This window comes from Hibiscus syriacus, unplaced genomic scaffold, assembly GCF_006381635.1.
Source record: "Hibiscus syriacus cultivar Baekdansim isolate YM2019G1 unplaced genomic scaffold, ASM638163v2 tig00112000_pilon, whole genome shotgun sequence".
In the NCBI taxonomy this organism is placed as follows: domain Eukaryota; kingdom Viridiplantae; phylum Streptophyta; class Magnoliopsida; order Malvales; family Malvaceae; genus Hibiscus; species Hibiscus syriacus.
Window position 1 is genome coordinate 2400438 of NW_024063235.1, and position 26263 is coordinate 2426700.

The following is a 26263-nucleotide window of genomic DNA, read 5'->3' on the forward strand; positions in this document are numbered from 1 at the left end:
ATATTATTCCATAAAATATTTATCTAAATCTTTCCAAGATTCAATATGAGCTCTACTTAATTAGTTGTACCATCAGATGGCCGAACCTGTCAAACTTTCTTGGAAACAATGAATCAATAATTGATCATTTCCTATATAAGCTGTCATTTTCCTGCAAAACATTATGATATGGGTAGAAGGACATTTCATGCCATCAAAATTTTCAAAATATGGGATCTTGAACTTGGGTGGTAATACCAAATCAGGTACTAAACTCAATTCTTTGGCCTCAATTCCATATGCACTGGATCCCTCTTCATGACCCCTAACTTCTTCTATTAATTTTTCCAATTGTTTGTTTGATTCTTTCTTTTCTTCTTGATCAAAATCTGGAATATTTTCAACTTGTTCCTGGTTTATATAAGCACTAGGTAAGTTTATGCTTACTCTTCCTGACTGGGCTTTAGCATGAGATGTTGCAAGGTCTGCGGGGTACAACGGTTCTTCAGTTACTTTATCTTTTCGACGATATGCTCTTGGTGTAAAGCATGGAGGGTATAAAGGTTCTTCAGTGAAAGTACCCACAGTTGGGGTATTTATTTGATCCACACTTCTCCTTTGTAACATACTTGCAAATATTTCCATCATATCATTTAGAGATTTTATCAATTGTTCATGCATTTCTTCCTAAGCTTTCTTAAAATTCTCTTGCATCTCAAGATGATTCTTTTCAATTTGAGCAATTTTATCGTCCATTACCTTTTTTCTGGTATTGTATGGATGCTTAGAGGTGTCCAGTATTCTTCGAAAAAGAAAAAAACCCTTTTAATGAATATGAATGCTTATTTAATAAGTATGAAAAATATAATGTCAAATGCTAAAAATATTTATGTGCAATATGTAAAATGCAAGGTGTTGATATTGAGATGATTCCTTTAGAACATCTTTTATATTAAAACAAAGTTTCATTACAAAGCTTTAAAACATAGTACAGATACAACATCACAGATATATCTGAGCAACTTCACCTAATTGTTGTATATGCTCAAGTAACTCAAAGACCTTATGAGCTTCTTCAGTTTCTGGCTCTAATTCTTCACTCAAAGTGGTAGCCTCATAGGCCAAGTCCACAGATATTGTGCCACTCCCTGAGCTTGCTCCAAATACTTTGCAATAAGATCATCTCTTTGCTTGACTTTCCATTGGGCACATTCCCAACGATAGCGCCATTGCAAAATTCCTTCATAAGGGACAATAGGGAGTTGATTCACCTTTCTCTAAAGATCCTGAACCTTAGCCTCCAGTTCATTTACTTGTTTTCTTAGGTTTCTAACTTCCGAATTACTTTGCAATGCAGTCTCCAACTTTACAATCTTGCCTTTTAGTTTCTGGTTTTGGGCTTGATTTTCCAACAACCGTTGCTCTAATGCCTCATTTTCTTTGGAAAGTATCTTGGCATGGTGTTTGATTTGTTTGAGCTCCTCTTCATCTTTTCTTTTCAAACCCATTGATGCTTGTTTACTTGATCCTTCAGCAATTTCAGTCTTTACCATCTACTGATAAGATGACTGGAGATCGCCAAAGTCTACCCTGAGCTATTTTTCAACCTTGCTAACTTGATCTGCTCGTCCTTTATGGGTGTCTATTTCGATTTCTTTATGGTACGATTCCTCTTCCAGCTTTTGCAGTGTTATTTTTAATTGCTTTCTTTCAATCTCAAAGTCTTGCTTTGATAATTCTAATGAAGATGGTATAATTCTCAAATGTTCTTTGATAGGTTGAACATTCTCGAAATTAACCATTGGAATGTTGTCGTTAACTCGGCTAACTCTCCATTGCTCGTATTCTTGTGAAAGCTTTTGACTAAAAGTGAATAAATTTACTCGATGAATCCATTTCCAAACCTCATCAACCTTTCTGATCTTTTCCTTGTACTGATCACTTCTAAATGCAAACTCTGATTTAGATAAACCCGATGTCCCAGGAATAAATTGTCTTGATTCATATTGTCTGGAAACCATCAGATGTGCATATCCTACAGAACCCCAAATGTCAGGCAAAGGAACCCAATCATGCTATCCACACTTATATAGTATATTTGAAGAAGTATTCCATGAGGCTCGCCATAACATGTCATTGTCTTTAAGAATTTGAAAGATGTTCATCCTTTTTTCTTCATCGTAACCTCCGGTCCATTTTCGAGAAAGGAAATCTTGTAGAGTTGAAAAATCTTCCAAAACTACTCGACCAGGTGTTCTTTCCTCGTGCTTAAAATGATTCAGAATCCATACCAACAACACAGGTGCACAACCTATAAAACGTCCCTCTCCTTCATGTCTGCAGGAATTCAAGGAATGAAATGTTTCGGCTAATATAGCAGGAGCCGGATATGCATTCTTGTTCAATCTTTCAAACAGGTCTACAGTCGATATATCTACATGCCTCAGGATCTTTGGAAAAATGTCTAATCCATATATACCTAAAGCCAACATATCAATCATCTTTCTTTTTTCTGGATGGCGGTAGATCACTTCTTTCAAAGAAGTCCAAGTGATACATTCACTATCACCCTTCTTTTTTATGTCTCTTGTAGCCCACTCTCTACTCATTCCGGTTAATAAGAGCACTTTTTTCTTAAAAGAAGCAGTATTAGGTGGTTTGATATATACCCTGTCTTCATATGATCTCGGACAGCAAATAAGAGCTCGATACTCTTCTATAGTATATGTCAAATCTACTTTGCCAAAGGTGAAACAACTGTAGGCAGGGTTCTAAAATTGTACTAAAGCTCTGAACAAATGTCGGTCAATAGGGATGTCTAAAAGATAGGTAATGTCACCATATAGTTGGTATAATAGTTGTTTGTCAGTCATTTCCCACTTTCCCTATTTCTTTCAATTCACCCAGATTTTTTGGAGTACATTGATATGTGTATATCTGATCAAGTCTAACATGTACCTGATGATAAGCTATTTCCTTTGATAAGTTGAGATTGCTAGACCATCTTAAAACAACTGTGTTGTCTTCTACTTCATGTTGGACTCTTTGTTCCATTTTTCCAGCTTTCTATATGAAATCAGTCATGAATCAACACCATGATATGAAAATGCAGAATGAAATGAAGCATTAAATTAATCAAGAATAATGAATAAATCCTAACTTCATGCCATCTAGTTTCATGATTTATTTAGAACAACAAACCTAACCACATGATTTCTAGTTCACATGCATTTATTTAAAAAATAATACTAAATAAATTAAAAGATTTAACATGTTTTTCCTTGTGTGCTAACCTTACGAGATTTATTTGGGGTTAGGTTCTGACTAGACTCAAGTTCTAAGTTTACTATATATTTGGTTTTGGCTCTAAGGTAAAAGGGTCGATGAATTGTCCTTTGTTGGTGTCTCTTTGGACTACCAATCCCTCAATTCGGGTCCATTACAGACTTTCAGATTAAGTTCAATTCGAAGGAACACACTTCCTTATGTCCATACAGAGGTGAAAACCCCACGAGGAACATAAGGTTTGAGCTCAAGGAATGGTCCCTTATCCCATACAGAGGTGAAAACCACAAGAGGGAGTAGTTTATCATTCGAACTAGATAGGATAAGTGCGGGGTTTTAGCTCATGTCATGAATGCAGTGCACATTGGGTGAGGAAAAGCATAAAAAGAAATAAAATAAATAATGTACACCCTACTATTTTATTCTAAATACCCAAAATTAAATCTGTACACATAAAAAAAAACTAAAGTTAGTATTATTAATAAAATAATTAAGGGATAAAAAAACAAATTTAAAATTTAATTGCAAAGACAATTATTAATAAACTGGTGGCTTGACTCTCTTTTAAAAACTCCCCAGCAGAGTCGCCAAGTTGTAGAGACGTTTCTCTGGCAGGTGACGAAGAGTGCAAATAGTACACCTAAGTGTAACTAGTCTCGAAAAAGTGAGTGTTTATCTTCCTTGAATCAGATGAAAAACTAAGTTGTAGAGTCGCTACCAATCTTTTAATGTGGTGAGATTGGTCACCAAAATGTTATATTATTCTAATAAAATTCCTAAGAATAATATTTAAATAATACAACACGGGGTCTGCTTACCAAAAAAATGAGTTCGGGAGTCAGTTACGTATGGGGAAGGATTAACACCCCTACAATGCCCAAAAATTGTACCAGTGTTTATTAATTAATTTGTCTTTACAATAAATTAGTAAATTTGTATTTACTTTTAATTTACAAATAATTTAAAATATATAACTACATAATAATATTTAAGAGAAATATTGAAAATCCTATTATAATATTGAATATTATAATCACATAAATTAAATTATAAATTATGTATGTTAATAACTAAAATATAAATACTAATAGTAATTAATCCTATAATAATAATTAATGATTAAAATATTAATATTAATCACCATAATTCGAAATAATATTAAAATAGTGTACTAATAATGTATTTTACCCTAAATTATTATATAGCTCGAAATGTAAATTATTAAAGATATTAAGGACTAAATATGATATTTATCCTAAAGTATATATATATGCAGTAGTGATCAAAACATAAATCAAATTAAAAGACAAAATTAAAATGCATAAAACATGCTTTCAGTGACTAAATTGAATGATTTCAAAATTACAGGATCACGGGTACAATTTTCCCTATCCAGAATTACACACATGCCCCTCCTCAAAACGACGTTATTCGGGGAGAGGTATAAATAGGCCTCATTATGCCTGAAGAGGCTTAAAGCCTCATTTCCCTCATTTGTTTCTCTCTTTAGAGAGAGAAGCTCTCGTATCTCTCTAGAATTCCCTCACTAGAGGGAATTCGTCCCCGGTCGGCAGCCGTATGCCGTCGTTAACCACTGCTGCCGGCCACCACCCACGGTGGCCAAAAAGTACCAAACTATCCTAAAATGTTTCTCTCTTCCCCTAAAGCCTAAATAAAAAGTTATTTACCCTAAAAAGCCCTAATCGAAGAAAATATGAGATTTATACATTCGGTGTTTCATCTTCTCCAGTGGCGCGTGGAGGCGCGTAGTAGCTTCTGACAACGGTAAGGCTTCCTTTACTCTCTTCTCAATATTTGGTTGGTTTGGTTGTTGTGTACTTGGTGTTTGTTCTTCATTTCTTGTTTTTTTTTCTTCTTCATAGGTTGGTCCCTATTTATAGGGTTCTTTGAGTCATTCTTTGGACTGGTTAAAAGACTGAACTCCGGTGAGTCACCGGAGCTACGGTGGTGACTCACCCTAGGTGTTGTGAGATGTGCGGTGGAGGGACTGGGTGCATTAAATGCACCCAGATCTCGCGGATCCAGCGAGGACGTGGCAGCTGCTGGTTAGAGGCGACGGTGACGAGGTCATCATCACTTCTATGGCGGCGGTCGGAATAGCCCTAAGGTGTAATGAGAATCTTAGGGTTCCTGTTGGTTACACTTGGGATCGTTCGATCTCTCCAGATCAAACATTGGAGATCTGTGCGGCGCTGGAGATGCAAGTGGGAAACCCTAGTAGCATTCGGGCTTGTTGGGCTGCACGGTTTAAATTTGGGCCTGAATCGGGTTTGGTTGTAATATGGGTTCAGGGTTTGTTTTGTAACTGGGCCTTCGGGTCAATTTTGAGCCTGGACGAAAACAACTGTCAACAAAGATAAATTATGTATTTAATTATTCTTGTTGTCCGTTTTGAATACTCAATATTTTTAAATCATACTTAAATTATGTTATGATCATCTTCGTTAAAAAATAAATAAAACCGTTGATATTATAATTTTTTTTATATGACATTTATTATAATAATACGTCAGTATTACCATTAATTTTTTAATAATGGGTGATCAAATATAACTTTAGATATAGTTGAAAAAAATAGTTGATTCACTCAACAAAATTATAAGAATAATAGAATAATTGGATACATAGTTTATCCATATATTTATGGGTAAATTACACGCTTACTCACTGAACTTTACTTTCTCTCCTATTTCACTCACTGTACTTTCAATTTTTAAAATTTGCTCACTCAAGTTTTTTGGTCACTCGACCGTTAAATTTCTAATACGATAAATTAAAATTCAAAAAAAATAAAAGTACAATGAGTGAAATAAGAGAGATGATAAAGTTCAGTGAGTAAACGTGGTATATTTTATTATTAAAATAAGCCACATAAGCACCCCGTTACTGAGTAAACAATCAAGTGACAAAAAAAGTTCAATGTCTAAAGTTCAGTAAGTAAATTGAAAAAATTAAAAGTACGGTGAGTAAAATATGAGAGAGTAAAGTTCAGTGAATAAGCATGGTATATTTTATTATTAAAATAAGCCACATAAGCACCCCGTTACTGAGTAAACAATCAAGTGACCAAAAAAGTTAAATGTCTAAAGTTCAGTGAGTAAATTGAAAAAATTAAAAGTACGGTGAGTAAAAAATGAGAGAGTAAAGTTCAGTGAATAAGCGTACAATTTATCCTAAATTTATACATGAATAAATAATATAGCAAAGTACAAACCAATTAGTTGCATTTATATATATCTGCATCCCTACGTAACCAATTATGTTTGCACACGCAGGGATGTTTATATATATATATAGGAAAATATGTATCGAAATGTACCACTAATTTTGAAGGTAAAATTTTTAAATGGTTATTAAATTATATTAAAATATTCATTTTGAACATTTAACTTTTAAAAGTTATATAATATGTCATTCAATCAGTCCCTCAACTGTATTACAAAATAAATATCACATCTTTAGTTATCGTTAAAGGGATAACTTAACATGTTAAATTAATTAAAAAAATATCTCATTCAACCCTCAATTATAAACTAAATTTCATTTTTGATATTTTTCAATATTTTGAGATAATAATTCTAAAAAATCAATTATATATATATTCATTTTTAAAATCATAAAACTATTTTTTAAAAATTACAACTTTGTAATTAATCTTTTAATTCATAAAATTTAGAATTATTATTTTAAAAATTATGATTATATTTGAAAATTTATAATTTTTGAAATCCAATAACTTTAGTTATAAAAATGAAACCATTTTTTATTAAACAATGTGATTCAATTCTTTAACTTTTTTTAATAGTGTTAAATATAACTTTAAAAAAATATTTATAATTTCAAAAATAAATTTTAATAATCCATATATTTAAAAAATTCTATTTTTTGAATTATTACTTAAAATTGTTAAAAAAAAACTCAAAAACAAAATTTTAGTCACAATTGATGGAGTAAATAAGTTTTTTTATTAATTGAATATGTCACATTTGCCCTTAACGAGAGTCAATGTCAATATTCTTTTTAATGGAATCTAAAATTTAATATTTATTTTATAATTTTTAAAAAGTTGAATGATAAAAAATAAATTTTATAATAATTTAATGACTATTTATAAATTTATACCGGTACGTGCATTGTACACTTATCATATATATATATATATATATATATCCCCGGTCATTATTTCCGTCAACTACAGGTTAACCCCGGAGCATAAATATCCATGTCAATACGACAAAAGATTCGTCGTCGTGAAGTTCATCGACGATAATGCGAATACCGACTTCGGAAATATAAACCTCCCCCCGAACGCAAACTTAAACCAATGTTTCATCACTGGGGACAGTGCCGGTGGCAACGTGGCGGGGAAACGTGGCGGTGAAAGCGTGCGAGTTCAAGTTGAGGAACGTGGGGTTGATACGGTTGATGGAAATACAACCGTTCTTTGGTGGGGAAGAAAGAACGGATTCAGAGACAAGATTTGCCGACGGGCTAGTGTTGACAGTGAAAGGATCGGACCAGTTGTGGAAGATGTTTTTGCCTGAAGGATCGGACCGGGACCATCCGGCTTGCAATGTGGTGGTCGGAGGAGTTGATCCGTTGAATGATTGGCAAATAAGGTACTACGAGGGGTTGAAGAAATGTGGGAAAGAAGAGTATCCCAATGCTTTTCAGTCTTTCTATGGTGTCCCTGAATTGGAAGACTCCGCTTTGGTAATGGAGGACCTAAAAAATTTCGTATGGAAATCAACTAAGGTCAGCTTATGAGCTTTTTTCTAAGAAAATGTCACTTAGAAAAAATATTATATAAATGTAATAATAAATGCAAGGATTTACTCATCCTATTTTTATTTTTTTAATTTATTCACTAAATTTTAGAATGGCTCCTATTTCAATTTTTTTATTATTATTTTGGTATGACATAATATTTTTATTATTATTTAATATAAAATAGTAATTGAAAATATAAAATAAAAATAGAAGGTGGTCGGACGTCACCTTCAACCACCGTAGATGGTAGTCATTCGATCTCAAATTTCATGAGTCAGTTCGTCTCAAACCCTGAGTTCGAATCTAATAGTTATTTAATCAAAAAATGTCCCAAACCCCATAAATCTCGATTGAAATATTTCGGTTTTCTCACTTTTCATCTCTAATTCGTGGATTTCGGAGCAAGTTTCGAAAAAATGGAGGTCAGATTTAGACTCAAAGTATCGAGGCGAAGCAACCCTTGAAATTTGGGATCGAAAGACCGCCATCTCCGGTGGTTGACGACGGCCAGTGATGGTGTACGGCGGCAACATTCTGTTTTATTGTATATTGTTAATTATTTTATATTAAATAATAAAAATGTCACATCATATGAAAATAATAATAAAATAATTCAGAAAGATCAAAATATGAACAATTCGAAAGTTCAGTAAGTAAATTAGAAAAATTAAAAGTACTGTGAGTAAAATAGGAAAAAAATAAACCTTAAATATAATTGGGTAATATTTTGTGTAGATTGGGTTGTTATTTGAGTGTGACTTTCTTTTCAATTTAATAAAAAAAGAAACTTTCTTTTACAATTATTGAAGTGCAACTAACCAATACCTTTTTTTCTTGGTTTATGTAGATTGGGTTGTTATTTGGGAAATAGTTTTCAGTTACGTTGTTGTTTAAGATAATGATTGTTGTTTTAGAGGTCCTAAGATTAAATATAGCAGGATATTAAATTGTTTATTATTAAATAATAGAGAGTTTTTAGAACAAATAATATCACTTGTAAGTATCATAGATTAATAAAAAAGGAATATAATTTTATTCTATTGTTCAAAAATTATATAATTTAATTCCTTTGTTCAAAATATAATGTAATTAAAAAAATTCATCATGAATGTTGGATAAATTATACATTTAGTATTCTAACTATCACTTTTATTTCGTTTGTCATCTAACTATCTTTTAAAATTATAACTAACGTTACATTTTAATTATTATTATTAAAAAATAATAAAACTACTAGCATTATATTTTTTTATTATTTTTAAACATGGCGTAACTTTATCATATGATGACAACATCATCATTATTTTTTTGTAAGGGGTGTTTAAAATGCAATTAAAACTAAATGTTATATATAATTTTTTTAAAAAAAAATTGAATGATATTAACGTTTAATTTAAAAAAATAGTTCATTCTCATACAATAACAGTGGTCAATCTAGAAGTAAAAAAATAGATCCAAAATTTTAATTTTTTATCTTCGAAAACCAAGTACGTAAAAATAATTTCTTCTCCTATTAAGATATTAAATTAAATTTAATAATTCTTTTAAGATAATACAACAACAACAACAAAACCCTATTCCATATGCAATGGGGTAAAGGAGATAGGGTAGTAGGCTGCCCCCAACGCCAGGTTGAGAGCAGCTTCCGTGGAAGACCTCCGACAGTCAGAAAATTAAAAATAAAGATAAAATGCAATGTATGTATATATAAATACATAGTTGAAACAGTCTTCATATGCAGTCTTTATATGCGCGTCTGTAATGGGAAGTAATCCCTGTAAATGATTCCTTGCGAAAAAAATCTTTGCATATAAACAGAAACGTAAGACCCGACAAAATTTAAAAAGATGAAACATTACAAGAAGGGTACACAGAAAGTCAACGATAGCAAGCAACGAGAAGAAATAAAGTCAAATGGGTTAAAACCTAAACTAAGACAACACTACTCCGCTACACTAGTTCTAAGTCTTCATAAATTCCAATGACAGAGACGTAAAAAAAAAAGTCTATGGATGTGACCCGCACTACTCGGCTACCCTGGTCTTAAGTCTCAATACTTTCCTATCAGAGATCATGTCCTCAGAAGGGCTAAATCCTTCAAATCAGATCTCAAGCAGTCTTCCCACTTCCGCCTTGGTCGTCCTCTCCTTCTGGCACCGTCAACTGTAATCGACTCTACCCTCTTGACTGCATCCGACGGTTGTCGCCTACGGACATGCTCAAACCACCGTAGTCTTCCCTCTCTCAATTTTTCGGATACATGCACCACCCCTAAGGACATCCTAATAGCAGAGTTTGGTGTCATGTCCCACAGAGTCCTACCACATGCACATCGAAGAATCTCATTTTTGCGACCTCCATCCTCCTTACGTGATCCTTCTTGATTGCCCAACATTCTGATCTATACAGCAGCGCTGGTCCTATTGCCATTCTATAAAAATTTCCCTTAAGTTTTAGAGGCACCTTCTTGTCACACAAAACTCCAGTAGCAGCCCTCCACTTTAACCATCCCGCCTTTATACGGTGTGTAACGTCATCTTCCACCTTTGAAGGGACGAGGAAGACATGATCTTGTAGACTCGAACTTACGTTTAAAAAGCCAGATTAGAGGTTCTACTAGTGGGACCTTCCGATATGAGATAAATGGTTTAATCAATTAAATCCATTGGTTGCATTAAAAAAATAAATTTAACTTTAAATATAAAAAATATTTAAGAAAATATGTATTTTACAAAAAGCTTCAAACTTTAATATAAATGCAAGGACTATAATGACCGAGGCGGGTAACTGGTAATACAGCGCCCGAGCCAAACATTGGCACGGTAAGAGATAACAAGATTTCCCATAAATAAAAGATGAAAGCAATGAAATGTGTTGATTTTCAATCTCCAGTAAAATTTACAGCATTTACCGTATATGATCCCTTGGTTCAAGCCTGTCGTCTAACATAATTCTCAGGTAACTACAAAAAATTTACACCATCGACCATAGCATCTATTCACATTTTACCATATTTGCCCATAAGTTTTGTGTTATGCGTTACCTGTAGCAGATATTACCTCTTTTTCATTTTTGAAGTTATCCGATCAGTCACGAAGATCCAACATGTATTCTTCTCCACAGGCACATTTAATCGCAAGAGAAATTCCCTGTAAAACATGGACGCGCACCTATTCATTATCTTGCAAGGGCAAGGAAGTAAAAAAAAAATGGTCTTTGAGACTTTTAAGATGGATATGTTTAGAGTTAAAAAAGCCAGAGATGGAATCATCAATTTTCTCATGCAAGGGAACAATCTGGGTGGTGGGAAGTAGGAACATTAAACAGGGATGGACTGAGGGGATGCTGGGGTGCGGTCAACCATGAAAATTTTAAATTTTCATATAATTTATGCATTTTTTTATATTTTCTATTTATTATATAGTTTCGTACGCCTGAAATTAAAAAATTCCGCATCTCCTAAATTTCTAATATAACTTCTTGAGTTCACACCCTCTTACATGAAATCCTACGTTCGTTTCTGTATTCAACCATCTGAATTATCACATCTTAAGGCCACTTCATGAAACAGAAAGCATAATTTGAAACATATATCTACCTTTATTTGTTCAACCTGGTTCTGCAGTGAGCAAAGATACTCAGTTTCTCCATCTTTATCTGATAGAAGAGCTTCGTATTCTTCTTCCAGTGTCATTATACTTATTTCCCACAGCTCTGGCTACAGTTACAAACAAACTTTGTAAGGATACAAGAAAACCGTCACAGATTTCTAAGATAATATTTTTAATAAAACAGTTTATATATACATTTTCCTGAAGGACTTTCATTCACCCTTTAAAATATTTGAAAACAGAAAAGTATCAACTACATAAAATAGACTATACATAAAAGCATCAAGCATGCACCCATTTCATATCATATTATTTTGTATTATGTAAGTAAAAGTCTGGAAATGGTTACCATCAAGTGGTTAATAAACTTGTTTCAGAGATGAATCCATGGTAATCAATCAACCATTTGCCAGTATTAATTGTATAAACTTTCATGCTCGTAAACAACCATACAGTTGCATGTACGAATTTCAGTAAGCAATTCACCTTTAAACGGTTTGCCCCGCGCTTTGTTTGCTCAATAGACTCCTTAATCTGAAAGCGGAAAACCATAGATGTGTTAACTTCTTTGGCATTTCTTTCTATTTGCATTTTTCTTTTTATTTAAACCTCCTTTCATCAGGGTGAGGAAGAGGCTAACAGAATGCTAAAGAGGCCAAACAGTAGGAAAACTACCTCCAGAAATATTTTTGCTTAAAATAGAACAATCAAAATTGTAAACAAGGCACCCAAAACTGAACTTCCTTTGTAAATACAGAAAGCAAACTACTTAGTACTTTAGACAGATGGAGATATTCGCTTTCCTCCGTGATGAAATATCTTAAATATAACTTGTTCACTTTAGCAAAAAGGAATTGCTTCCTGTATTCCTGCAGTGTTCTTGTATTTTCCTATCATAATCATGGTTAAGGTGTTATACATTTATATAAATTTCGATGTGCTAATATTTATGATATCTAGATTTTGACACATTCCTGCATTTTTTTCATGTTAGGTTAATTTTTCATTTCACATCATATTTTTTCCATGTTTTGTTCATGTGATGTAATCGTGTCCAAGGCTCCAAGGAATTAGCATGTACGTAATCAGTGGGAAAAGGAAAAAGAGAAGTGAAAAGGTGATTCTGATTTGAATCCTAATTAAATAAAAATTCAAATAAATTGAAATCCAGCCATAAAAGATTTTTTCCCTTTTTCTAATTTTCCCTCAATATTAGGAAACAAAAGAATAAATTGATGAAGATTAAGCCCATCCAGTGGAACAGCCGTTTAAGTTTCTTTACTAACCTTGCAATTATCTCTCACAAGTTTGGCTTTCATTTGTACAATCCCATCTAGCTTGGCTATTTCTAAGTCCAACTTCACAATCAGGTCATTGCCTCATTTTCCTGGTTTAGAGGAATAATTAGAACAAACCAACTCCTTAAATCTCAGTTGTTGGTGTAAGGGTATTTACCTCATTATTCGTAAGCATAGAGTTTCCAACATTAAGATTACCTGCAAGGTAAACCCAAAACGGTATGAAATAATTGACATTTGACACAGTATAAAGATCAATTTTGCAAATCACCAAAATTTCTAATAGAGCATAGCAGTTTGGTAAAAGTAAATACTTAGCATCCTATTTAAGATATTATTCAGACATTCTGACATTCTGACATTCATGAATTTTCATATAGGTTTTATATAATGCGAAATTAAAGGGAAATTTTGTATCATTGACAAACTCTTTAAGTTTTGATTACCTCTTTCTTCCTTTCTATAAATCTAGTATAACTTCATCATAGAGGAATAATGAACAGTCCTGAAGCCATATGATCTTGATAACGGAAAAGAAATCCTTAAATAATAAGATCATGTTCTAGAGTATCCAAAAGTAATGAGAAATCTAAAGGGTACTTGCTGAATATCATCATTTGATAACAGCTCTTTCTGGCGTGACTATGCTAATCAGTGCAAGATTTTCTGCCAACCAATATATGGCACCAACTTGCCTAGACTGAGTCTAATGATATATAGAGCAGACTATGCATTGTGTATAATATGCCACCAATTGAATTCTAGAAGGGTGCAAGTCATCATAACAGATAGCAGGAAAGAAGCCATTCATAATGGGATATCAAAGAGAGGTGAATATAAGAGCCACAAAAAAATATTTTTACAAGAAAACTTGAAAGCATAACCTACATAACAATGGAAAAAGACAAAAGAAATCCTCTGTTAGGTATGGCTCATAAATATACCAGTAAAGAGGACAGGAGATGGAGCGGAGTGAGCGAAGCGAACATCAATTGTCCTTACAAAGAAAGTCTCGTTGTGGGGTTACGAATTATGTGGGTTGGGGGTGCGGGGGCGTAGCCCCGCGGTACGGTACAGGGTTAATTTTGTAATTATGTACCAGGGTTTTCTATTATAAATAGAGATGTAACCTAGACCTAAAATATCATTGAATAAAAACTTCTAGCGCCGCCTAGGCACCGAGGACGTAAGCACATTGCCGAACCTCGTAAAATTCTCGTGTTCTTTTGTTTTCTTTACCCGTTTTCGTCAACATCCTCAAAAAATATATGGAGATGAGTTTTGAAGCCAAACCTTCAGATTCAGTCATTTTCTCATCAAGTTTCTTGTTGACCTGAAGATGCTAATAATTAGAATTTAATAATAATAATAAATTATTACAGTAACAAGAAGTGACACAAAACTCGAGTTAGCAAAATTATGTCAAAATTAGAAAGATAAAGCTTAGCAACTTGTCTGGAGCAGATCTTTAAGAGGTTACTCGGATGAAAAAATCATTCAAAATGACAAATTAATAAAATGAGCAGCTTATGGCATCAATAAAGGTTGATTTATAAATAAGGTAATTCTTGAATATTGTAGATGCATAAGGCTCTCTTTTCCATTCTCAAAAGCAAACTTAGGAATTTATTAACCAGATCAGCTCAAAAAAAGATATTTAAACTAATTTCATGTGGATCGCCTAGCACAAACGAACTGAACTTTTACATGATTTTTCATATTAAACATGTGCATTCAAACATTATATATAATATACATGCTTAAGGAGATGCCCAAGACCAGAAGTGATACAACTTATACAAAACCTGAGAAAACCAATCTAAGTCAAGAATTACCGCATATGATATCATGTTTCATTACTTATTCAGTCAAGTTGGACTCAACAATATAAGTCAGAAGCTCAAAAAGTTTGTACAAGATTAAAAAGAGTTGAGTAGACCAGTTCTGTTAGACAAGAATCGTGTCTTTTTCCTATACTGCCTGTCCCTTTTCTGCCTGTCCCTTTTCTGCTTCCTTTCTTAATTGATTCTTATTCCTAAACAAAGAAAAGCATAGAAGGTTAGCAGAGTACCAAATCATGCTCTTCCATTTGTCTTCCTTTCTGATAAATGACCCAGTCCTACGCACAAATGAAGAGGATAACATCAACTGCATGTTGAAGAGGTGAGTGCGAAACTCAGAAACCTAGAAGTGGAATATGGAACTCAAACCTGTTGTTGCTGCAATTTGGAGGAAAGATCCTCGACCACCTTGAAGTAGTAAGCACTGTAATCATAATAAAGAAGATAGGGATTCATCAAAGTTGTGCAATGAACCATGAATCAAGACCAATCATTCAAATTATGAAAGATAAATCAAGCATATAAAAGAATGTGAACATAAGCAATCGATAAGGTTTAACCCAAAACCTATATCCGAAGGCACATATGATATAGACTACCCTGCCATATGACACCAGAAAACTAACATCTTAAATCAATAACTGCAGTTATCCATAAAAAAATACACAGTTCATTGACACTAATATCAGTCAAACAGCTTCTTCAAATCCTTAGCACAAACACAACTAAGTACTGCTCATATGTTGATCAACATGTCAATACATATGACCTTTTTCCAGAAAAAGGACAAACAAGCCCACAAATTAAATAATAATAGATAGCATGCTGATCAACAAATTATGTGTCATCCTAAGAGTTTAAGACAGTTTTCAGTTTTCATAGTCATCACAATGCAAGCTGCTGATTAAACTGCCATAAGATCACTTTGAAATACCTCTTTTCTATTAGTCTGGAAGATAAGCTCATTTTTTCCTGTTGAATAAGCTCCAGTGTCTGTATGTAAGTCAGAGACAAAACCGATAAGTGAAATGCTGACCAAAACATTAATGGAAATAGGAAACCTAATCTCGGAAGCAGAAACAAATGTTAACATCTCAAATATGTAACCAACATACAGATTTGTATACAAAGTTAAAGTTCGACATTCATATTGTTCTGGTAAGATCAGAATTGTATTGGCGATTCCAAGTTTGAGCCTGCTCTCATTGGGCCAGCATCTTACAACATGGGTACTCTCAAGTTAGTCGCTTAAAGATTTTGTTTCCCATTTTATTTAAAAGTAAAAACAGATACAGATTGTCAGTCTGAACGTAATCTATATAGAACAATAAGTTTGCCATGGACGTAGTGTCGAAACGATTATTCCCTCAAAATGTGAAAAAATGTGAGATTTTGAAAACCACATCAATTTTTAACTTATTTTGTTCAATTGATTTTTTATTTAAAAACAAATGCGATTTAAAAGACTCCTCGTTCCGAAAAATTTTGAATTTCCTTTACGATCGAAAAATACGGTTTGAAGAGTCGCCACCAATCTTTGATTAAGGTGTGATTGAGCACCCAAAAATGCTTTGTCATTTTAAATAAAAATTAATTTTAATTAAAATCACAAATTGAGGTATGCGTTACCAAAATCCGAGTTCGGGAGTCGGTTACGTGTGGGGAAGGATTAGCACCCCCACAACGCCCTTAATCGATACCTAGTCGATTAATTAACGTCTTTGCAATGAACTTTATAAATTCGAATTTATTTTGATTTTTGATCCATAAACAATGACGTAAATTTAAAAACATTCAAAAGCACTCAAACAATTAAATTAAAATACCAAGTCGTTTTAGAAAGATAAAGAATGTTCGATTATTTACAAATATCGAGACCAGATCTTAAAGATATAACAACCTTTTCTCGATATATTTAAATAAACGAACATTTCCTTTTCTCTCATTCCCAAATTTTAGGTGACGAATCAATTTTTTTTGTTTCACTTTCGGGATACACTTTTATTTTAAAATCATTAAAAGCGGACCTCAAATCAGTTATGACTGCCCACTTAAAACAATTTAAATTAAAAGGGTATTACCCTTAGTCCCGATTATGTAATATGTCGAGTTATGCAAATGAGGTTACCATGCGAATCGTGCAAAAAAATGTCATGTCAAAATTAATTAAACAAAATTAAAAATATCATACAACGTGACATACAAAAAATTATATATACATATTTTAATTAAAATCATAAACCATGCATATTAACATATTATGTATACAATGTGACTTAAATACAAAAACGAAAACATGACATGCTAAACTATAAATTTAATATATATAATATATATATATAAATAATGGCTAAATTTAAATACACATAAAATTAAACATGCAAATCAAAAATTAAACCAAGGACTTAAATAAAACAACACACATAATAAGGGATCTACACCTAAATAACCCAAATTAAATGATCTCTATGTAATTTTCCTAAAATACTAGTCCTAAATGTTTAAGGACTAAAAGAAAAAAATTAGAGTTCAAATGTCTAAAAAAAGTTAAATAATAATACTACTGGGTCCGAAATTAAATGCAGGTGAAATAAAGGGATAAAATTAAATACATGAAAACGTTCGATTAGGGACTAAAATGAATTTAGAAGAAAACTCCATGAACAATAGCTCAAATAATCCAAAAATTTTAACTAAAACCAAAATTTGCAAAATAACAAAATCAGGACAAACTTAAAATGTCAAATTTCGAAAACAGACTTCAACAGTAACGGAAATGCAAAAACTAAACTTAAGAGGACAAAATCTAATTTACCCAAAAATTTAATATGTAATCTAAGTAAAAAAAGAAAAAACCTAAGTTAATTTACTAAACTTAAACATCCATTCAGTCGTTCTTCTCATCTTCTCTATCTCTTTCTCCCAACCTTATTTATCCCTAACCCTAGACAACATAAGGCTCCCGTGGCCTTCATCCTTGAACCACCATCGCCGTTTCTCTTCTACTCTCTCATCCTTCTCATTCTCACCTCTGAACCGAGCCTAAACCTTCACTATAGCTTCCTTCCACTCCCAACCCCTTTCTCTCAAGCTCACATGAACGCCACCAAGAGTCCCCACTGCCTCACGCTTGCCCGGCCACCATCAACAGTGGGTTTGACTCCGATGATGGACATCCATACTTAAGGTAAAAGGACCCCCACTTTCTTAATACTCTGTTTTGGCTTCAGAAAAAATGTAAGAAATGGGTTGTTCGAGGTTTCGAAGAAAGTAAAAAATAATTTAGAAACTTCTGATTTTGTACTGCTTAATTTCCGAATATGAAAGAAAACTCTAACATGGATCATTTTTTTTTTTGAAGAATCGGGCAGGTCATATGAGGTCTGTTTGTAAATTCTCTCTCGATTCCTTTACCTCAGATGACCCCAGAGGAACAATCTTTAGTCTGGACAACAAAACTCGACTCCCCTCCCCAATGAGACTCGATGCAGAATTAGGTAAAACAAAGCTAATTTCTCTCCTTTCTCGTTCTCGACTGCTTGATTCAAAATGTGTTATTTACTAAGACTAACATCAATAATCCAAGTGAATTCCTAATGCCTCTCTATTTTCAGTTTGAATAATAATAGCATAAAAAAAAACAGATGGAAATCAAAAATAATGGAAGAAAAAATACCTCGTAAAGTGTGTATTTTAATTGCTTTATCTGTTTTTTTTTTTAATTCTGAAATTACACCACTTTTTCCTTTTGTATTCCTTTACACTATGAAGTCGTTGATATCTAACAGGGTCCTCGGCTCCTAGTCCTTTATTTTCTGAAATGCTTCCCTTCGTTTCTGGTTCTCTGTCCGTTTCTTGTGTGTTCTCCGGTTCTTCTCTTCTATCGTTCTCCTTTTTATTTTTTGTTGCTCTCTCCCCTTTTTTTTTTGTGTAATGCCCCCACCCATGCTCTATAGTTTCCAGTAGTTAATCTCTTTTTACTGATGATGGGTGGTTATTTCCTAAAAACCAAAACTACTAAAAACCAACCCTCAAATTGCTCTCTTCTTGTGCATATATCTGCTGTCCATTGGGCTTGAATGGGGCCTGTAATTGGTTTGCTTGGGGCCGCTCCGACCTAGACTAGGATAAAAATGAGCATCTACAGCTGCCCCTCTTTGCTCATTGTTGTGTAACGAGAATAGAGCAAAGATCAAAAGATGATCGAGTTTGTCCGGTCATGAGAACTTCAAAAGATTAAACCATTCCACTGTTACTTCAAGAGAAGTGATACTTGAAAAATCTTCAAATAACGGGTCTGCTCCCTATTCATTCAGGGAGTATAAGACTCAAACAATCTTCAACAAACATGTCTGCTCCCTATTCATTCAGGGAGTATAAGACTCAAACAATCTTTAACAAACGTGTCTGCTCCCTATTCATTCAGGGAGTATAAGACTCGAATAATCTTCAACAAACGGGTCCGCTCCTTATTCTTTCAGAGAGTATAAGACTCGATCTTCAATAAACGTGTCCACTCCCTATTCCTTCAGAGAGTATAGGACTCAAACAATCTTCAACAAATGTGTCTGCTCCCTATTCGTTCAGGGAGTATAGAACTCAAACAATCTTCATAAAACGTGTTCGCGCTCTATTCCTTCAAGAGTATAGAACTCGATCTTCATAAAACGGGTTCGTTCTCTATTCCTTCCGAGAGTATAGAACTTGAACAATCTTCATAAAACGGGTCCGCTCTCTATTCCTTCAGAGAGTATAGAACTCGAACAATCTTCAGCAAACGTATTTGCTTCACTATTCTTTCCTGAAGGCTTATATATGATTTGCTTCACCACTCTTATGTGAAGTCTTAAGTTTGAATTGCTTCACAATTCTTTCGTGAAGGCTTAAGTTTGACTTGTTTCGAAGGCCATGCAATTCAATGTGTGTCCATCTTCGAATGAACTCTATCTCCTTTTGATCTCAATGGAACTCGGTTTCGTCTTGGGCACAGAACATATGACCAGTTCACCCCAGTTAACAATCTCAATACCATATCCTTCGGTTTAACAGGACCTTGACTTCCTTCTTTCTGAAAACCCATTGGTACCCATAACCAACCTCTTAATTATTGACAATCTCCTTAGGTCATCTTTTAATGGCTGAGATTTTCTATGAACTCCAAGGTTTTAGTTTCCCGTAGCCACACAAGCTTACATGTATCAACCATTGTCAGCTTCAGAATACCTGTATTTTCCAAAACCTTTTGCACAATAATACAAAATGATCTCATGCACTTCAAGTTAAGCTATATGTTTTAACTTTTCAAAATAAGATGCTTGCAAAATGGAAATTAACAAGAAAAGACACCCATTTTATTTATATATGCAGAGAATCTTTAAGTAACTACATGGCAAACTTTTAACTGAGAAAAGCAAAAGAACAAAAGAGTAGGCATCTTCAAATATCAATAATGCAAATGCTTTTGAACTGGCACGCCGTTAGAAAGTCTTGAGTGTAGCTTCTGTCAAAAGGATCTCCAAAATTGTGATGCTTAAGAGTATGAAGCTACTTCTAAACTCCCAAATCTCTATCATTAGATGCCCTAAACCAGTATTGAATCTCATGTGCATTCAATTTCTCTTGGTTATTTCAATCGAGACTCACTAATCTTTAGTCTCAACCCTGATCACCAACTGTCATTGTTACTATCTATATCAGGAGCTCTTTCCACTTCCAGAATTGATTCAGAACCTCCACCATGCACGAATTCTGAATTTAAAACTCAAGTCGCCCTCTACAGGTTTTCAACTTGAGACCTCCTTTGGTTTCAAGACGCCCTTTGCGGATTTTCATCTTGAACCCTCCTTTATTTCTTTTCTTTTTTTTTCTTTTTCATTTTTTTATTTTTCTCTTTCATTTTTTCTTCCATTTTCCATTTTTTCTTTTTTCTTTTCATTTTTTTCCATCATTTTTCTTTTTTCTTTTTTCTCAATTTTCTTTTATTCTTTTTCTTCTTCTCATTTTTATTATTATTATTTTTTCATTTTTTCATTTTTTCTTTTCTCTTTTATTTCTTCTTCAAGCGAAATATCTCTTAACAGCGTCGGAATTCACTGGATATGGTAATTCTGATCCGTCCATTTCGGTTAGGACTAGAGCTCCCCCAGAAAAGGCCTTCTTGACAACATAAGGTCCTTCCCAATTGGACATCCATTTTCCTCTGAAATCCTTCTGAATAGGCAAAATCCTTTTAAGCACCAAATCTCCCTCATGGAATTCTCGAAGGCGAACTTTCTTACCATGTGCCCGTATCATACGTTTTTGGTACATCTGACCATGACAAATAGCTTTCAATCTCTTTTCTTCAATCAAATTCAACTGGTCATACCTAGCTTGGACCCATTCTGCCTTATCAAGCTTTACCTCTGACAAAATCCGAAGTGAGGGAATTTCCACCTCAATAGGTAAGACAGCTTCCATCCCATAAACCAAAGAAAACGGAGTTGCCCCAGTTGAAGTCCGTACTGAAGTTCGATAAGCAAACAGAGCAAAGGGCAACTTCTCATGCCAATCTTTATAGGTCTCAGTCATCTTCTCTATGAGCCTTTTGATGTTCTTATTAGCCGCCTCTACTGCCCCATTCATCTTTGGGCGATAAGTGGTGGAATTATGATTCTTTATTTTGAACTGTTTACAGACCGAGTCCATCATCTTATTGTTTAAATTCAACGCATTATCGGAGATAATCCTCTCGGGCAAACCCTATCTACAAATGATCTCCTTCTTTAAGAATTTGCATAATGTAGACTGGGTAACATTTGCGTAAGAAGCTACTTCTACCCACTTGGTGAAATAATCTATGGCTACCAGAATGAAGCGATGACCATTTGAAGCTTTGGGCGAAATTTGTCCAATAACATCCATGCCCCACATTGAGAATGGCCACGGAGCTGTCATTACATGCAACGGATGAGAAGGAGTATGTATTTTATCTCCATAAATCTGACACTTGTGACATTTTCGGACATAATTGATACAGTCTGTTTCTATAGTTGACTAATAATACCCAAATCTCATAATCTGCCTAGCCATAGCATGCCCATTAGCATGGGTACCACATATTCCCTCATGCACTTCTTCAAGAATCAATTTGGCTTCTTTCGCATCCACACATCTTAACAAGACCTGATCCAGACTTTTCTTGTATAGAGTCTCACCATCAAGCACATACCCTGATGCCATTCTTCTAATGGTTCTCTTATCATTCTCAGTGGCCTGTTCTGGATAACTCTGATACCTTATATATTGCAGGATATCATAATACCAAGGGTTTCCATCTTCTTCCTCTTCGATATTAAAACAATGGGCTGGATACTCATAAGCTTTCATTTCAATGGGCATCATATTTGAATGTTCGTTCATCTTAAACACTGCTGCCAGTGTAGCTAAGGCATCTGCCATTTGATTCTCTTCTCTGGGGAGGTAATTGAAAGTTACTTCTTCAAATTCTTCAACAAGTTCCATAACCAACTTACGGTATTCTACAAGCTTGGGATCTTTTGTCTCCCATTCTTCTCTGAGCTGGTATATTACCAAAGCTGAATCCCCATACACCTTGAGCATTTTTACTTTGCGTTCAACAGCAGCTTTAAGACCCAGAACACAAGCTTCATACTCGGCCATATTGTTAGTACAATCAAAATTAAGCCGACTGGTGAAAGGATAATGATCTTCCTCTGGTGAGACCAAAATTGCCCCGATTCCATGTCCCATGGCATTTGAAGCACCATCGAAGTTCAACTTCCAATATTTGCTAGTGAATGCAACTGCTTCTTCTATCGAAATAGCCATTAAATCTTCATCTGGGAAATCAAAGCTCAACGACATATTCTTCCGAAGCCCTGCTTGCATAGCACTTCCTTTAATTGCCATCTGGTTTACATACTGGATGTCAAATTCGGACAATAAGATCTGCCAACGAGCTAATCTTCCAGATAATGCAGGCACACCCATTAGATATTTCAAGGGATCAAGCTTGGATATAAACCAAGTAGTATGATACAACATATATTGCCTAAGCCTTCGGGTAGGCCATACTAAAGCGCAACACAACTTTTCAATAGGTGAGTATCTTGTCTCACATTCAGTGAACTTCTTGCTGAGATAATAGATAGCCCTTTCTTTCTTCTCGATTTGGTCACGTTGCCCCAGCACACACCCCATTGAATTTTCATAAACGGACAAATAAAGATTGGAGTGCTCGACAAATATCTCTTCACTGTTTCAAAAGCTCTTTGACAGTCCTCACTCCATTCTCCTGAGTTATTCTTGCGAAGAAGGCGAAATATAGGATCACACTTTTCCGTCAGCTGTGAAATAAATCGAGCTATATAATTCAATCTCCCCAAAAATCCTCTGACTTCTTTTTGTGTTCGTGGGGCTGGAAGTCTTGAATAGCCTTTACTTTATCTGGGTCTATTTCAATTCCTTTCGGCTCACTAAAAATCCCAACAGCTTCCCAGATGTCACCCCAAAAGTACATTTATTTGGGTTGAGTTTTAGCTGGCATCTTTTTAGTCTTTTAAAGAGCTTTCTCAAATTCCCGATATGTTCTTCCTCTGTCTTAGCTTTGACAATCATATCATCGACATAAACTTCTATCTCTTTATGCATCATGTCATGAAATAACGTCACCATGGCCCTTTGATATGTTGCCCCGACGTTCTTCAATCCAAACGGCATTACTTTATAACAAAATGTTCCCCACATGGTAACGAACGTCATTTTTTCCATATCTTCAGGGTTCATCTTAATTTGATTGTAGCCAGAGAAACCATCCATAAAAGAGAACAAAGAATTTCCAGCAGTATTATCCACTAGCGTATCTATATGTGGCAAAGGAAAATTATCCTTTGGACTGGCTCGATTGAGATCTCTGTAGTCAACACACATTCGAACATTCCCATCCTTCTTTGGTACTGGGACAATATTCGCCACCCATTCAGGATATTTAGCCACTTTAAGAAACCCGGCATCAAATTGTTTCTTTACTTCCTCTTTAATCTTGAGCAGCATCTCGGGTCTCATTCTTCTCAGTTTTTGTTGTACCGGTTTACATTCAGGCTTTATTGGCAGTTTGTGAACAACCAATTCTGTATCTAAACCCGGCATATCTTCATATGACCAAGCAAACACATCCTTGTATTCTTGAAGCAATTCTATCAAATCATGTCGACCTCCAACTGACAGAGTGGTACCAATATTTACTTCTCTCTTATCCTCATCTGTCCCCAAATTCAAAATCTTGGTAGACTCTTTATGAGGCAGAATCTGCTTATCTTCATTCTCCACCATTTTCAGCAATTCAGAAGGTAGTTAACATCCCTCATCATCATCACAATCCTCGATTTCTCCTTGACATATAGGCTTCTCGAAATCAATCTCCGGGTCAGAGTCATTGGCATTCATATTATTGATATCTGAGCTCCTGAAAAAATAATGAAAGAGAAGATATATATACATATATACATATGGGAGGATCTTTTACCATATAAATAAATAGAAATAAATAAATACATACATATATACAACAAAGAATGAATGAATGAAATGCATGGGAGAATGTTTTCCATTTGGAACTAACAGAATGCATCTTTTATTGAAAGCAAGAAAAAACAAACAGCTTAACCCTTTACATAAAATCACCTATTACCCCAGGGTATTAACAACAGGGAGAAAGTTCCAGTGCATTACTCTGTAAAAGATTTGTAAACTACAGGCAGTTCTTCCGCGGTCCAATTGTCCAACACGAAGCCCGGCGGTGCAGGATAAATGCCCATAACTCTCATTTCCTCAAATTCATCATCAGTTATAACGTTAATGCCTAAATCTCCCAAGGCATCTGTTGAAAACATTTTGATATTTCGATATAACAAATTAAGTTAAATGAATTTTAAGATTTTCCAAAATGATTTTCTAAGTATATTCGATATAATTATTTGAATATCAAAACATCACTCAAAATATTTCAAAAATCATTTTTAATCCTTACTTAAGTGTAAAATTAAGTTTTAATCTTAAAACAATTTCAAATAATCTTTCAAAGTATTTCGAACCATTTCAAAGCCAAAAATTTCAGATTGCTCAGAGGGAACCGATTCCCCCCCAAGGGGGTACCGATTCCCCCTGAATTGTTTGGCTCCGAGATTTCCAGAATGCTCGGAGGGAACCGATTCCCCCATAGGTGGTACCGATTCCCCCCTGTTCAACGGTCGAAATATTTGAATTTTACACTTAGGGAACTGATTCCCCATAGGGGGTACCGATTCCCCCCACGCTCCAAACTATTTTATTAATTGTTTTCACACTAAAATGGCTATATGATCTTCACTAATCATCCCCAACGTTCAGAAGAGATTCAAGGTGTATTTAAACAAGTTCTGAAGCCCTTGATCAACAAGAAATCATAGAGAAACAAGAGAGAAAGCATCAAACACCAAGTTTGTGCAAATCAAGCCAATTTTCCTTTCAATATTCATTTTGCTTTCAAGAATACCATTTGTGCTCATTTGTAATTATCTTTGAGTGTTCTTTTCTTGTTCTAGAATTGTGCAAACATCTTACCTTGTGAGGTTTTCTTGTAAGTTTGCAAATTTGTAATCTTCTCTTTGGGAAAAAGAGTGTTCTCAAGAGTTGGGGTATACTCTTGAGGGATTTTGTAAGGTTATCTCTTTGGCCTCAAAAGAAAGAACAAATTAGTGAATTTGTTGGAAAATCCTTAGTGTGGATAGCTAAGTTAGTGGACGTAGACTTTGTTTGAGAAAGTCGAACCACTGTAAATCGCTGTGCAATTACTTTCAATTTTTCTGCAAAAGCTTCTACGAAATTTTTAATTGTCAATTCACCCCCCTCTTGGCCGATTCCGTCGATCGATTAACTCAACAATTGGTATCAGAGCCTAACTCATTTGAAGGTTTAATCGCCTCTTGAGTCGATTTGGGAAGAGTTATATCGATTATTAAAGTCATCAATGGCCTCCGCTTCAAACTTCGACTCCGGTCTCGATTCGATGCCCGTTAACAAGCCTCATTTCTTCAATGGAGCTAACTATGCCTATTGGAAGAATAGAATGATGTACTTCATTCAAGCAAGTGACATGGGAGCATGGAATGCTGTAGAAGAAGGATACATCAAACCTCTCACTCATCCAAGGTTGTGGAGTGAAGGAGAGACAAGAATGTTCCAACTCAACTCCAAAGCTATCCATATTATTTTTTGTGCTGTTGGACCAGATGAATACGGAAGAGTTTCATCGTGTACAACCGCCAAAGAAATATGGGTCAAGCTTCAAGTCACACATGAAGGTACAAATGAGGTAAAGAAATCAAAAATTAGTATTCTAACGCATAGCTATGAAATTTCAGGATGAAACCAAATGAAGACATCAAAGCTATGACGGATAGATTTTCAACGATTGTCA

At 34.4% G+C, this 26263-nt stretch overlaps 2 protein-coding genes and 1 pseudogene across 2 annotated transcripts; 1 reads left to right on the forward strand and 2 right to left on the reverse strand.

Annotated features, from left to right (window-relative positions):
- Window positions 1-1574: 1574 nt before the first annotated feature.
- On the reverse strand, window positions 1575-3033 carry LOC120174058. Its single transcript, XM_039181036.1, has 3 exons — window positions 2938-3033; window positions 2165-2750; window positions 1575-2014 (listed from the first exon to the last, which is right to left on the reverse strand). The coding sequence occupies exons 1-3, from the start codon at window positions 3031-3033 to the stop codon at window positions 1575-1577; spliced, it is 1122 nt and encodes a 373-aa protein (XP_039036967.1).
- A 4352-nt stretch (window positions 3034-7385) lies between these two features.
- LOC120174059 lies at window positions 7386-8052 on the forward strand (annotated as a pseudogene).
- Window positions 8053-13088: 5036 nt separating this feature from the next.
- LOC120174060 lies at window positions 13089-15849 on the reverse strand. The gene is made up of 5 exons (XM_039181037.1): window positions 15740-15849; window positions 15175-15229; window positions 15036-15083; window positions 14258-14297; window positions 13089-13162 (listed from the first exon to the last, which is right to left on the reverse strand). Exons 1-5 carry the CDS (start codon window positions 15847-15849, stop codon window positions 13089-13091), a joined length of 327 nt encoding a protein of 108 aa, XP_039036968.1.
- Between the last annotated feature and the right edge of the window lie 10414 nt (window positions 15850-26263).

Excerpts from the sequence above, each read along its gene's own strand:
- LOC120174058 (XM_039181036.1), bottom strand. The coding sequence starts at position 3,033 with ATGGAACAAAGAGTCCAACATGAAGTAGAAGACAACACAGTTGTTTTA. Across the intron at positions 2,751-2,937 it reads AGGAAATAGCTTATCATCAG|AACCCTGCCTACAGTTGTTT; the intron begins GTACATGTTAGA and ends GTACAATTTTAG. Across the intron at positions 2,015-2,164 it reads TTCTCGAAAATGGACCGGAG|GATATGCACATCTGATGGTT; the intron begins GTTACGATGAAG and ends GGGGTTCTGTAG.
- LOC120174060 (XM_039181037.1), bottom strand. The coding sequence starts at position 15,849 with ATGTTTTGGTCAGCATTTCACTTATCGGTTTTGTCTCTGACTTACATA. Across the intron at positions 14,298-15,035 it reads AAATGGAAGAGCATGATTTG|GTCAACAAGAAACTTGATGA; the intron begins GTACTCTGCTAA and ends TAGCATCTTCAG. Across the intron at positions 13,163-14,257 it reads GAAAATGACTGAATCTGAAG|GTAATCTTAATGTTGGAAAC; the intron begins GTTTGGCTTCAA and ends TTTACCTTGCAG.